The sequence below is a fragment of the Eurypyga helias genome, unplaced genomic scaffold (genome assembly GCF_000690775.1).
Source record: "Eurypyga helias isolate BGI_N326 unplaced genomic scaffold, ASM69077v1 scaffold39470, whole genome shotgun sequence".
Taxonomy (NCBI): domain Eukaryota; kingdom Metazoa; phylum Chordata; class Aves; order Eurypygiformes; family Eurypygidae; genus Eurypyga; species Eurypyga helias.
In genome coordinates, this window is record NW_010228317.1 from 1 (window position 1) to 13,722 (window position 13,722).

General features: G+C 39.3%; 1 protein-coding gene across 1 annotated transcript in view; it reads left to right on the forward strand.

Moving 5' to 3' along the window:
- Nucleotides 1-4,179: 4,179 nt before the first annotated feature.
- LOC104515120 (protein unc-79 homolog) overlaps nucleotides 4,180-13,722 on the forward strand; it is a gene marked incomplete at both ends in the record, with an annotated part of 16,493 nt that continues 6,950 nt past the window's right edge. The window contains 7 exons of the mRNA XM_010158980.1: nucleotides 4,180-4,218; nucleotides 5,161-5,273; nucleotides 5,360-5,445; nucleotides 6,393-6,566; nucleotides 8,346-8,414; nucleotides 8,988-9,098; nucleotides 12,740-12,844. Coding sequence (XP_010157282.1) covers nucleotides 4,180-4,218; nucleotides 5,161-5,273; nucleotides 5,360-5,445; nucleotides 6,393-6,566; nucleotides 8,346-8,414; nucleotides 8,988-9,098; nucleotides 12,740-12,844 — 697 coding nt within the window. The remainder of the gene's footprint in view (nucleotides 4,219-5,160; nucleotides 5,274-5,359; nucleotides 5,446-6,392; nucleotides 6,567-8,345; nucleotides 8,415-8,987; nucleotides 9,099-12,739; nucleotides 12,845-13,722) is intronic.

Below are 13,722 nucleotides of genomic sequence, written 5' to 3' on the forward strand. Positions count from 1 at the left end.
ACCTTATTGCTCTCTACAACTGCCCCAGAGGAGGTTGCAGGGAGGGGGAAGTTGGTTGCTTCTCCCAAGTAACAGGCAATAGGACAAGAGGAAATGGCCTCAAAGACCAGGAGAGGTTTAGATTGGATATTAGGGAAAATTTCTTCACCGAAAGAGTCATCAAGCATTGGAACAGGCTGCTCAGGGAAGTGGTTGAGTCACCGTCCCTGGAGGTATTTGAAAGACATGTGGATGAGGTACTTAGGAACATGGTTTAGTGGTGGACTTGGCAGTGTTAGGTTAATGGTTGGACCTGATGATCAGAAAGGTCTTGTTCAACCAAAACAATTCTATGATTCATCATGTTCTCAATTTCTTATGTAACTTCTTCCACTGTCACTTCAATTTTGGGCAGCTCCTTTGATGTCCTCCCCTTTTACCTTCCTAAGGGACGTTCCAGTTCAGGAATCTCCCCAGCTTGTCCCACTTGTAAGCAGCGATGTAAAGAATTAATTCCATTTTTCTGCAGTACCCTTATCTTCCTTGAGTGCCCTGTTTATCACCTGAAGAGCAATGGATGCAGCATACTTTCTGGTGTGCTTCTTGATCCCGTTTTATTTGAAGAAAATTTTACCATTAGTTTTTATTCCTTCTGCTAGTTGCTACTTGAACCATATTTTGCCCTGCCTTCTTGTGGTTTATACATTAGATTTGTCAGAATTTACGCTTTTTTGTGCTTTCATTTGAGACATGACTTCAGCTTTTTGAAAGAAGCCTTCTTTTTTTCTAATAACCTCCCTCACCTTTCCTTTCTTCTGCTCCCTTGAAGTCTTTTTTAACAAGTGGGGTACCTTGGCCTTGTGCTTCCAATGTAATGTTCTTAAACAACTTCTGTGCTTTTGTAAAGACTGAATTCTCTTGGCTACCCCTTTTTGCTGCTTTGACAGAAGTTTTCACTGTCATGTATTTCCTGTGTTAGAAGTTATGCACAAATGTGGTCAGCTTTGCTGAACTTTGTTGTCCTGGAGGACTGCTGGCTCCTAGGTGAGATGATTCATTAGCATACCTGAAGCTCTTCAGGCTTTTCAACTGTACGGTGTATGCTAATTAAGACTGTGTAAAGAATTATGTCTCCTTGTGAGGGCTTCCTAACCAGCTGCTGTATGAGATTGTCTCTGGTAAGTTTTTAGACATTTGGTGACTATGATTTTTCTCTTGGGGCTTTTACCCAGTGTGCCTGGGATAACTGAAGTGCACCATTACTATTGTAATACTTGTTGGTGCTGCCTCGGCCACTTCCACAGCTTCCTGCCTAAGAGGTGGGAGACATGGGCTGAGGGGGGATCAGGATAAACTTCTGAGCAGCACTACAAGTGCAGAAATGATGCAAAGTTCTCCTTTTCTGTGGTCTTTTCAGTGACTGAAGTTAAAATTGCTTGACTGTGACTTCTGCAGGGACATGGCTTGTCACAGTCCTGCCTCTTCACTCTCCCCCAGGTCCATTTAGAACCAGCAGCTATTCAAGTCCTTCATTTCCATTAATTGCAAGGCTGCAGTTCCCTGCTGTCACTGCTAATGAACTCTGATGGAGGCAGAGTTTCTAATCTAGACAGATGCTTTCCATTCTGTGTGATTCTTGTAAATACAGCAGTACTACAGCCGCAGAGAATAAATCATGTGGAAGATAAATCAAGGGATGAGGGCCGAGTGGGCTACCTTTTTCTGTGCTTTGAGGAAGAAATGCTGCATCTTTGGAGTGAGACAGCTGATAGTTTTGGAGGAGCAGGTGGCATGTAACATGAGGTACTCCTGGTAAATGTCTTGTGTTGTTCCTCCTGGCTACCATTTCTCACAAATTCCAAGTCCAGTAAGAGGCTCCCCACAAAGGAATTCTTTTGAATACATGCAAAATGAGTAGCATATAAGCAGAGTGGCATTCAGGTGCCTCATGTATGTAGCCATAGTTGCTGTCTTTCATCAAGCTGTGCTGTATCATTGCCTCCAGATACCCATCTGAGAGCAGAGGTGAGAATGAATTAGACTTCTTGCATTTTTATTCTTAGATTTTTCTAAGAACTACTGCTTTCATGCTTAGAAGAGGAAAAAAGGAGTTAGAAAATCCAGGGTCTTTCAGAATACCTAAATAATACACAGAAAGATTTTTCAAAAGTCACTTGGGTACCCACAGGTACAGATAGGCATCTGTGGGGATTTTCAGAATAGAAAAAGCTCTGGGTTCAAGTTACTGACAATCAAAGATTGATGTGTCTGTAAAACTCTGGCATGCACTTAACATTTTGCTACAGTTCCTGAATCAAGACTTTTGACTTGTTGATTCTAATTTCATTGATTTCCAGTGAGGTTTAAGTTTCCAAGCATCAAAGCCCCGTTTGAAAATGGCATTTAGGTTCTTGAGTTAATGAGGATCTTTGAGAAGCTTAACTTCGGTTCTTAACATGTACTAATTCAAACACATCCGTTTACTGTTTGGTGTCCATTTACTGTTCTGCTTTGTGGTTTGCAAAGTGGAGGTAAATGATGGCAGTTCACGGCCTTTGTGCAACAAAATATTTAGAGTAGTAATGATAAATGCTTACAAGCTGTAAATTCTGAAAAGTTTCAGATGTTCCCAAGTGTTTAGTGTGGTTCATGTCTCATGAAGTTTTTCCACAGTTAGAAACCACGTTTTGTTTTTCCTAAAACCCACACTTGCATTATTGCATTCAAAAGGGAAAAACTTTGCATAGGACTTTGATTTCTTTTAGAAGAAATATTTTATGTGTTGCATTTCCATGCTTTATTAGATTTTGAAAATAAGTGTAATGTCCATTGGGCATGTGATTGCGATCTGCCGAAAACCTCCTGTGCTTTAATGTAAGCAGATGGTACAGTTATTCCAGAATCAAGGTCTTTATTGATCAAAGGTGGCTTCAGACCAGTTTTCACCCAGAATTTCTTTGCACAGCAGAATTAATATGTTGTATTTTAGTATGGATTCCTCTTAGCAACAGTAGAGTGTCAGTGGCTCTAATGAGTTTTTATGATTTATGCTGGGACAATTGAGATTATAATCCTCAATCCCCTGCACCTTCCAGCCTGAGGTTATTGCACTGTTGAAACTGTGTTCACAGCTTGTCATGCACCAATAATGAAAATCTCCATCCGTTCGGGTTTACTCTGATGCATTTGACTGGGCTGCCTTAAGGTCCTCTTTGGATTTTGCAGTGGTGACTAGAGAGGAAACTGTCTTCAGAACAGAGGCTGATAGGACTGAGCAACAGCCAAATCCACCCTAAAAGGATTGGGAATCAAAGATAAAAATTAAAGACCAAATCATCAGCAGATGTAAATTAATGTAGCTCTATGAAGTTTCCATTTAGACATATCAACTTATATCAGCTGAAATACTGATGTGCAGCAGATGAAAGGAAAAGTTGCACAGTATTTTGCATATAAGAGAAGTTTCCGGTGTACACCTTTATAATTGCTTTTTAGTGTCTTTTAGTATTAAGCGTGTGTTGCTTTTATAAGACCTAATTCTATTTGTTTACATATCCTGGATATTGAAGTGCATGATTTTGCTTTAAGATTGTGTTTAGTATTTTCATCACTGAAAGCCCATATGTGGCTTCAAAGTCTGTATTTAGGTCCTAAAATAAATGACCTGATTTTGGAGAACACAGTATTTCTCATCTGTCTTTGTAAGAGCTTGTAGGTACTTAATGTTTCTGAAATTAGGCCAGTTATTTAGGTGCCAAAATCTGGAACTAGAAGCCTCATTTCAGACTGCCAAGTAGAGAATTTTGGCTCGGTCTATGTTGCTGTTTTAATCAAAACCAGTTCAGTCAGTGGGCAGCTTCTGGAAAACTTTTTTTCTCCAAATCTCTCAAGGTTAGCAGTTATCCATGATGTGAGTGTAAGGCAATAGCTTTACTTCATTATTGTCATGGTAGTACAGGAAGGCGTAAAATTGTCTTTAGAACCGTTAAGTATTGAGACTGCAAGACTGAATAGAGTTTATATGTCGTGCAAACATGATTTGACTGAATGTCAGTGCTCTTCAGAAGACCTTTATGTTAACATTTTAAATGTTATCTGGAATTTTTCCTTATTATTAAAAAAATGATATTTTATTTGCTTACTTAAAAATGAAACACAAAAATCATATAAGCTTCACTTACATTTTAATTTTTATTCCAGGTTGGCATCAAGTACCAGTTTTTCTAATCAAGCAGAAAGGTATGGTAGCAAAGGATACCTTATCCAAAATGAAACAATTACATTCTCCCTGGCCCTGAAATCAACTCAATTTAACTTTTTAAAAATTAAGGCTTGTGAGTAAGAGGAAAAACCTGCCCTTTGCCACGAGTTTCAAGTATCTCGTGTGTTCTGAAGATGAACAGGAACCCATATTCATATGTATTGAACTTGAGAAAACTCAGATTCCGATGTAATTTAAAAATGCTTACTGGTTTCCACAATTTCAGTGCAGCTTTTTCTAGCTTCTCTGTTCAGTATTTGTCTTGATAAACTATCTCCATACATTCAGTCAAGTGAATTATCCTTGGCCATGGAGAACCCCTGGTAGTGATGTCTCATGATGTAAATCAGATGCTGAATAGGGTAAATTCATTTTGAGAAGTTGTAAAAATGTTAAGATGTGCAGTTTATGAGTAAATAGATAATATTTCAGCTTTTTAAATGAAACCATTTTATGAGTGATTAGGAAGTACTTAATTTCTTGAATGAATCTGCAAGAGGCAAATTAATATTATAATATGTGTGTTTACCTGTTGTTCATGTGTTTTATGGTAACGCCAAGAACCTCATCCTGTATCACTGAAATACACAACGTGAGGGCAGGATTGTACTTCAAGCTCAGACAACTCACAAATAAAACTGTGTGGAGAGTCAGGAGAAATGCAAGTGTTTATTGAGACTTAAATACTTCAGGTACAGAACTTTCTCAGCTCTGCGTAGTCAAGCTGAAGTCATGAAATCGACATGCTGAACTGTTTTTTGGGATCAGGACAGTTCTGCTTTTGACTGTCTCACTCATAACTGAACACTTCCATAATTAAAAAGAATAGGATAATCTTTATTTTCTCCACGTAGTCAGCTTTGAGAAGTGTTTTGGCTGCAATGCGAGTTCTTTCTTTCTTTTCCTTCCCTTCTTTTCAGCATGATGATCCCTGGAAATGCTGCCGGTGTGGCCAAGCAGTTCCTCCGCTGTGTGTTCCATCAGCTGGCTCCCAATGGCATCTTCCCCCAGCTTTTCCAGAGCAATATTAAAGGTAATGTACAGTACCTGAGTGCATTTCTGACCCTTTCAGGTACCTCTGTATGGGCGGTCAGTGTAAAACTGTAATTTGGGTTTCAGATGGAAGTTTTTTACGGACCTTGGCCACATCTCTCATGGACTTCAGTGAGCTGAGTTCCATTGCTGCTCTGAGCCAGCTGTTGGAGGTATGTTGGCAATCATTATGGTGCTGGTTAATGGTCCTAGTTTTATTAGCATTATCAAGCATATTGAATCATTTCTTCTCATTCATGAAGAGTTCAAACTTGCATCACCAAAAGCAATGTGAAATTTTGTTTTGTCCTCCCTGGAAGCAAGAATAGGCCATCCTCACCATTTTTCTTATGGGTGCTCTCACTGGTATTTTTTTTTTTTTAAATTTTCTTTTAATCTTTTTTTTTTCCCCAGACCAGTTCCTGGGGTTATCCTACATATTGGTAGTGTGGGCCATGCCCCCCCTCTCCCCAGCACTATTTCTGGTTTTCAGGAACAATTCTGCTCATACACCTCAGTTCTCTCCATGTATCTGCTGGCAGTTTCTTTAAGTAGTACAAAGATTTAATGCCTGCCTTTCACTACCTGCTCTCTGTGAACTTGGGTTGTTTCTACTGTAACTTTATCCTTCCACTGGCACTAGTCCCTTGCACAAATCCTGCTCTTCCATGAACATGGTGGTTGCTTCATACAAAGATTTTGACATCGCTTTAAAACTGCTCATGTCTTTCCAGGCCTGACCCTAGTACACAGGCCAAAAAAGCATACGCGGTCTTACTGAACATTAATGAATATATCTTATTTAGAACTGTCCAGTGGGCGATCCACTGGTGAATACTTTGAGTTGTGCTTTTTTACTGCCATGCCAGCCTAAGCAGGCTATAAGCTAGGACCCTGCTTATAACATTTTGACTCAAAATCTTTCGGTCAATACATTAGGAACTGAGCTAGACTTAACTGTTCAAATACACAAATTTCTGCATGACAATTTATCATTAGAATTATAGAAGGGGAAAGTAATATTTGGTCTGAATAAATTAACCTCAGCATTTCCAAATACTGTTGAAGGGACCATTTCTTCATGTGTACATTTGTTTACAGTTCTCATTTTGTTTCCTAGGGTTTAAACAACAAGAAGAATTTACCAGCAGGGGGGGCAATGCTACGCTGCTTGGACAATATTGCTGCCTTTATGGAAGCCTTGCCCATGGATTCGCCCAGCAACCTCTGGACCACAATTAGTAATCAGTTTCAGACCTTCCTTACTAAACTCCCTTGTGTTTTACCGCTTAAGGTATGATGCATGGACACCTGTAAGGAGCTATGCTGCTGTTGGTCAGGATGTACAGAAACAGTGGGAAAGCTGTGAATGAGAAATCAGAGTGGATTGTTATGCATATTTTCTAATGGTTCAGCTAATTTTGGCAGAGGACTGGATTTACTGTATGTCTGATCCACCACTTTAATTATATTTTCCGTGGGTAACAGTAACAACTCTGGCCAGATTACTCTTCACCTCGTTGTTTGCTTTTTTTCTCTACACTTTCCATGCCTTGTCTTTGTCAGATTAGAATACTGCGTTTGAGAGAATCAGTGTTTTGGCAATAAAAATCCATCTGGTTTTAACTGTTAAAACAAAGTAAAACTCTCAAGAAGAGCAGCACCACCTAATTAATTTGCTAAAAGTACACAATAGTCAGACAGGCCGAGAGAAGTGAGACTACTGGGAATTGAGCCTAGTCTGTTTGGCTAACCAAGTTGTAGTTCCAGCTGAAATCAGAATATAGTTACAGAAACTGAACTGAGAAGCTCTGGGCTCTGTTTGCAGAGCGCTTGGAGAACATGCAGAGCGTTCTTACCTCCTGGTGTGTACATTTCCAGATGTCTTTTCAGTAAACACAGTAAAAACTTTTCTGAGTCTTTCCAGTAAGCACAAGATTCTGATGCCCTTATTCTGACTTTGTTTCTTATGGCATGAATGGGTCCAGTGGTTATTTCTTCTGTGCAAAACCCTGTTCCTCAATATGAGCTGAGGGATCCAAAATCTTTGGGACTTAAAACATTCTCTTAAATTGGGTGTCACCACCAAATTACATGAATCATATTAAATTCCTTGGCGCTATTATGCAATAGATGAATCTTGAAACCTCTTTAGGTCTTGGTAAATTGAGGCCCTATCCTGCAGCACTTACTAAGCCAAACAGGCAATAACCATTTCCTTTGCATACTAACCACCCCAATCTGTTGCATCTTGTCTAATTGAAATACAAAGAAATAAACTGGATCTTAATAGTTCCAACTGCATATCTACCATTCACGGAGCATTTGGATGGAGTGTTTACTCTGATATCCCTTTTATTTGCGGGAGGTATCATTACTTACTCCTGAACTTTCCATCTTCTATTCCTTCCTCTAGGGTCATAAATGACTCTTTGCTCTTCTCGATGTTTGCAGCAGGGATGAGGCAAGACAATGGATAGACCCTGAAAAGTCCTATTCAGTGCTGCAACCCGGGTGATTTACGCACAGAAGAAAAATCAATTACACCATAAGGAACAAGTTTAGAGGGGCCTCTGGAGCAGCTGTAGCCAGGGTGCATTCTGATGTTAGGGGGTGTGAGTTGCAGCCCTGTCCTGGGGTCTGAGGGAAAACGTCATAGCCCAGGGCAACCACAGCAATGTGACATGAGATAGATGGTGCATACCTCCTGCCAGCCCACTCCTTCTTTCCTTTTTTTTCCCCAATCCATTTTTATTACAGTGGAAATATATTTCTAGGAAATTTTTGTCATAAAAGGGGTAAAGTTAACTTTTCTAAACTAGCTCTTTAGTGACATTTTCTCATCTCAAGGCCCATGCTCTGGTATGCTACCACTGAAGGGATATGATTGTGTATTCAGGAATAACCCAGTTTAGGCAAAGTATGTTGAGATCAATCATGAGGGACCATTTTTCAGACTTCACCTATAACTTACTCATACCAGCGGTCACTAAAAGCAAGACATGCACAGAAAGGTACTAACTCTGGGTTGTTTTCTTTTTTTTTTCTTTCCTGCCTTCAAATATGTTCACAGTGTTCTTTAGATTCTAGTTTAAGAATCATGATTTGCTTGTTGAAGATACCCACCACTAGTGCCACCAGGGTAAGTTCCAAGAAGACAAAACTCTGTTGCCTCAGATTTAGTCAGCCTGTGCTATTCTGTGTGTTCTTATCCCCTAGCTAGGGAAGTATTATATACAGGCATAAAATTGTGCAGTCTGATACTCTTTGGAGAACGAGAAGAGCTTTGGAATCTAGGTTACAGTAAAGTGTGGGTGGGATTACATCGCTATGTGGGTGTGAATGTATATCTTCTTAAAGATTTGATGTTCTCTTTTTAAAAAAAAAAATAAATAAGGAACTTCCTTAGAAGTTCTGCAGTACAATTCCACCGAGATCAGTGAGGTTTTCCTGCATAAATAGTACAGAATCTCTTATGTCTCATAAGCACTGTGTCAGAGGTGAAATTATTTTCTAATTCTTTGCTTCTAATTTCTTGTTCAAGAATGAAGGCAAATGGTAGATAAAACAGCCATTTCACCGAAACAGCGTAAACGGCAGCAAGATAGCCTCTGAGCGAAAAGAAATGCTGTTCCATTTGGGTGTTTCAGACTTGAAAGGCTTTTTGTTTTGCTGAGCAACCAGTTACTGATTTCTCTACATCATGTCATTGCAGAGTCTTCTGGAGCCTTTTTCAAAATTGCTAAGCTTTGTAATTCAGAATGCTGTCTTCACTCTGGCCTACCTAGTGGAACTGTGTGGTTTGTGCTACCGAGCCTTCACAAAGGTAAGAGTGAGACTGTATCTTCCTTTAGAGGCAGCTGGAAATAGGACAGACAAAGTCCTACTTCCCTCAGGTACCATGTTTGTAAGTCAAGATGAAATCCATGTCAAGTTTCAGACATGGTTACAGTTTTAATGTAGTTTGGCTAATCAAGTAGCTATTGATGGGAAGTTGATCAACAACATTCTCTGCAAAAAACCCCAATCAAACCTTTTACTAAGGCCCTACATGCTCCTTATGTAAATTTTTAAGGTACAAGGCAAAAATGTTGCTTCAGCAACTATGGGCACATTTTTCCTTCCTTGACACATTAGTCCAAACAGTAATTAATCCTCAGGAAATGTTCTCTCGTAGGCAGCTACATGATTTTCTATATTGATAATGTAAAAGTGCAACATGCATTGCTTCAGTCTGGATAGGACTTAGAATATCACTGGACAAACGGTGAAGAAGAAATGACAAAAGCAATGATGCTCTCATAGAAAATCTGCACCACAAGAAAATAAGAAAAACCTTTCCCAGTTGTAATGGTTTGAAGCATTAAATAGAAACTAACAGTATGCTTAATTACAGCAAGCAAATACTACCTTTTTTGTCTCATTTGAAAGAGAAGATTTTATGAAAGAAAAAAGTCCTGACTACAGAAGAGACCATCCAGCTTTGGAAGTAATTTCAGTTAGATCTATAGCTAGGGCTTTGGGCAAGGCAAAGTGAGAAAAATGTTAACTTAAAGTCCAACAGTGGGTTTTTTTTTCATTGAAACAAATAAAACCCCATTTAAAACTGAAGCAATGACATTCCTCTTGCATTTGTGGTTTCCTAAGACTATTTCATGTCTGCTAAAGCAGATAATGAAATACAAGAAATGTTTTACTCCCCTTATGCTCTGCAGTTTCAGCTATTTCAAGAAAATTTTATTAAAACCATGGTATTAACCCCCCCACCCCATGCTTTTCTTGCATGCTTCCTGGTTCAGTATTCTGTTAATATATTGAGTACTTAATTGCACACAGGAAGCTTGGATTATAGCACGTGGTAGAATCTCGTTCTTGATTTAGTTTAATGCAACCTGGTGACCCAGAAATGGAATCATTAGTGAATGGTCTCCTGCAATTTATAGCCACAAAATGCTTAATTTAGTGGAACTCCACACTACATTATCTTTGTTATTTCTGAAAGCTTACCATGGTTTTGCATTAGAAATACCGAATTAATGATTGCTGTTAGAAAAATCCAAATCACATGTGCTGTCTGTGTTTTTCTGCAGTGGAAATCACTGTAGCCAAGTAAGTGTTGTTTGTGATAGCATACCACATAAAAGTGAATTCCAGAAGGAATATTATTTGTGAACATTGCAACTATTCAGATTCAATTACTTGTTTTGCAACTTTGAACGTGCTGGCTGGAACCAACCACCAACTTTCAGCTAAGCTATGGAGGATTCTTGTCTTTTCAAAGACCAACCCACTCTGACATGCACTTTGTGGAGGTCAGTGCTGTACAACCACTCCAAATCTTTTTTTATCTCCAATATTTTCTTAATACCTTGTGGCAGGAATACCTCGGTTTCTCCTGTCTTGGAGCCTGAAGACTCATGTCAATCTGATATTCCCTTGTCTGAGTTTCTGTTCCAGCTCAGCAATTTGATTTTTTTTCAGTGCCTTTGGAACTCCTAGTTGAGAGTAGCATCTCTTCTGTGGATTGTAACTTTCGTATCTTTAGTTTTCCTTTCAAGTATCTTAAGGTCCTAAATGGACACATTCTGGCATTCTTATCTCTCACAGCTGAAGAAGCTTGAACTAAACTTAGCCTTTTGCTAGCATTCTGTTGACCCTTATTAAGTAGAGCAGAATGCCACTGAATTGGACATGATGCAATTTTGCTATTGCACTTTTTAAAAGATTCTTAAGTGGCTGATCTTAAGTGTTTGAAATTACTGTAGTAGCAGCAGAGATAAAATAAGAATTTTGCCTTATACTGGCTTACTTGGGAACATAGCATACCATGTCATTAAGGAATCGAATTTACTGTTCTTATTGCTAAGTTTGGCCCCTGAGATACTGCTAGAAACAAACTTAAGTAGTTTCTGCACATAGACCTCTGGCAAGTCACAGTTTGAAGGTTGCAAGGCATTTTTTTTTATAGGGATGTTCAGACATTCTAAAGGGTTAATTTGGCTGAACAGATGCTAAAGGTGTTGTATTCTTCACTCTTTTGATACCAGGTTTACATATGTGACTCCCCTGGGAGTTATTCTCATGGAACTAATACCCATTTACAGCTCAGTTGCAGAATATAAAGTTTTTAAAGTATATATAAACCATGTTTATACATATTTATCACCAGCAGAATGATAGGAATAAATAGACTTTGATAGGAAGTGTACTCTGGGCTACTGACTTCGGTGTTATCACTCCTGATTTACAGTGCGGGAAGTATGAGGTCAGATGTCAAAAAACATTTTGCTTGATATTGCTTCATCTCTGCACTGCATGTGCTTAACAAACATTTAGGAGACTTCTGTAAGAAAGAGGTAGCTCACTGCTGTATTATCCTTAGAGCCAAGGAAGGCTGGGATTCCTGAACCCTGTGCTTCCTTCCCGGTGTTCTGACAAAGCAGTTCTGACAAAAGCCCAGTTATGTCCTGTGTAGCATAGGTGTTAGTCTGTAAAACAGCTGAATGCTTCTGAAACAATTTTACCTCTCTTCTTTTCCAGTATGTTCAGGCTGCTGTACTGGGTTACTGATAGGAACTTCTGTCCAATGTTTTGGGGCATGTCAACTGAGATATGCTCTCTTTATGACGCAGTATTATCTCAGCTCTAATGGTCACTTGAAAGAGAGCTCAGTGTAAGTCTTCCTGCTACTGTGGTCAGTAGCAGGTTACAGATTTGTTCCACATTTTTATCTTCTAGTCTGAGGTCAGAGAATGTCAAAGTAAGATGCAGAACAGGCTCATCTTATCTCTTGTACCTCTTTCCATCTCAGCTCTACAACTCTATTCTTAGGTTTCTGTGTTCTAATCTCCATTGGCTGATTTTCTCCTTTGTTTTAAAATGTTTCTGTTGTGGCAGCCATAACCAAGATGGGTTTTATTGTGTAATTGGAAAAGTACTGCTAGTGTAATGAATGAAAATAGCTGTTCAAGCTGCCTTAGGGCAGGCACCCTTATTTTAAGGGGAATGACAACAGAAAAGAAGTATGGTAAAGTGTAGACCATTTCTGGCAGGTTTAATGAAAGAATAATGCTAAATGCTATTGCCAGTTTTGTTTTCCTGTGTCAATCCTTACTCCTTGCCCCTTTTCGGTTTATATGGAACTACTTCATGAAAGCTACACTGTGTGCCTGGGCTTTATAACTTCTTAATACAATCTATCTGTATTTCACGTGCAGAATATTAAAATCAGGGATGTAGTGCCTGATAGAATGTCAAATGAGAATCACCCTCATTGACGTCTGTTCAATCAAGTCTATGGAATTACAGAAATGATGAATGATGTCTACTTTTTTTTTAAGACAGGAGAAACCAGTACACTTTCGTAACTTCGTTATTCTCAAACTTAGATATAAAGTATCTTTATGGTTTACTAGTGGCTTTCAGTGAATTTCAGGATATTCATAATTCTGTGTTTTTCTGTTGCAGGAAAGGGACAAATTCTACTTGACACGCAGCGTCATATTGGAGTTACTGCAGGCACTCAAATTAAAGTCACCCTTACCGGACATGAATCTGCTGCTGTTGGTACAGGTACAGAAAATCCTCATGTAATTCTCATACTGATCCTGTTGTAGCCTAAATTCATGGGCAGGGCTGCGGGGTAGGGGGGAAGCAAGTCCAACATGGGTGCAGGAAGTATGAGCAATGTCAGGGGAAGCAACAATTTTTTGAATCAAAATCCAGTGACATTTGTAGCCACAGATGCATACATTTCGATTCCCACAGCAAATTGAGAATCCACATTTCCCAGTGTGATAATGACCTGTGCATCACTGCTGATGTACTGAGGATCACAGAAATATATTTCTAGTTGGAAAGGACCCTTAAGGATTTGAGCTTCATACTGTGTCCCAGCTGCTGCCTTGTCTTCATATCATAGCCCCAAAGCCAGGGAGCAATTGGTGTGGGAAGGAGTGCTAGCTGATCATGGGCCAGAACTCAGTTTCTGTCTATTCAGACAGGCAGCAGGCTGTCTCCAGTCCCTGACGGCCATTCTCTTTAAACATGGAATTTTCCAGCAAAAAATACAGACAATATTTCTACTCCTTTCATTCTGTGGATTGCTGAGGTAGGAGTTAAAGTAGCTTTTTTTATGTAAAAATCTGAGGAAGTAACATAAAGATGTATGAATCTGTCTCCAAAATACCAAGTGTGGCACTGTTTGGCACCACAAGCCTGTCCTTGCAGAACCAATTGACTGCAGTCCATCAGTTCCAACCCCTACCACTCTGTGAATCTGTGAATTCTAATCACAGGTAGTGGGCTGTCATTGTTTACAATGAGCTAACCATTGTATATGTTTAGTAACTTTAGAGGATAAAGGACCAGCACAACATACGACTCAAGCAAGATCTTTGTTATGTAGACCATTCATAATGCTCCAAGCATCACAGACTCCATTCACTCTT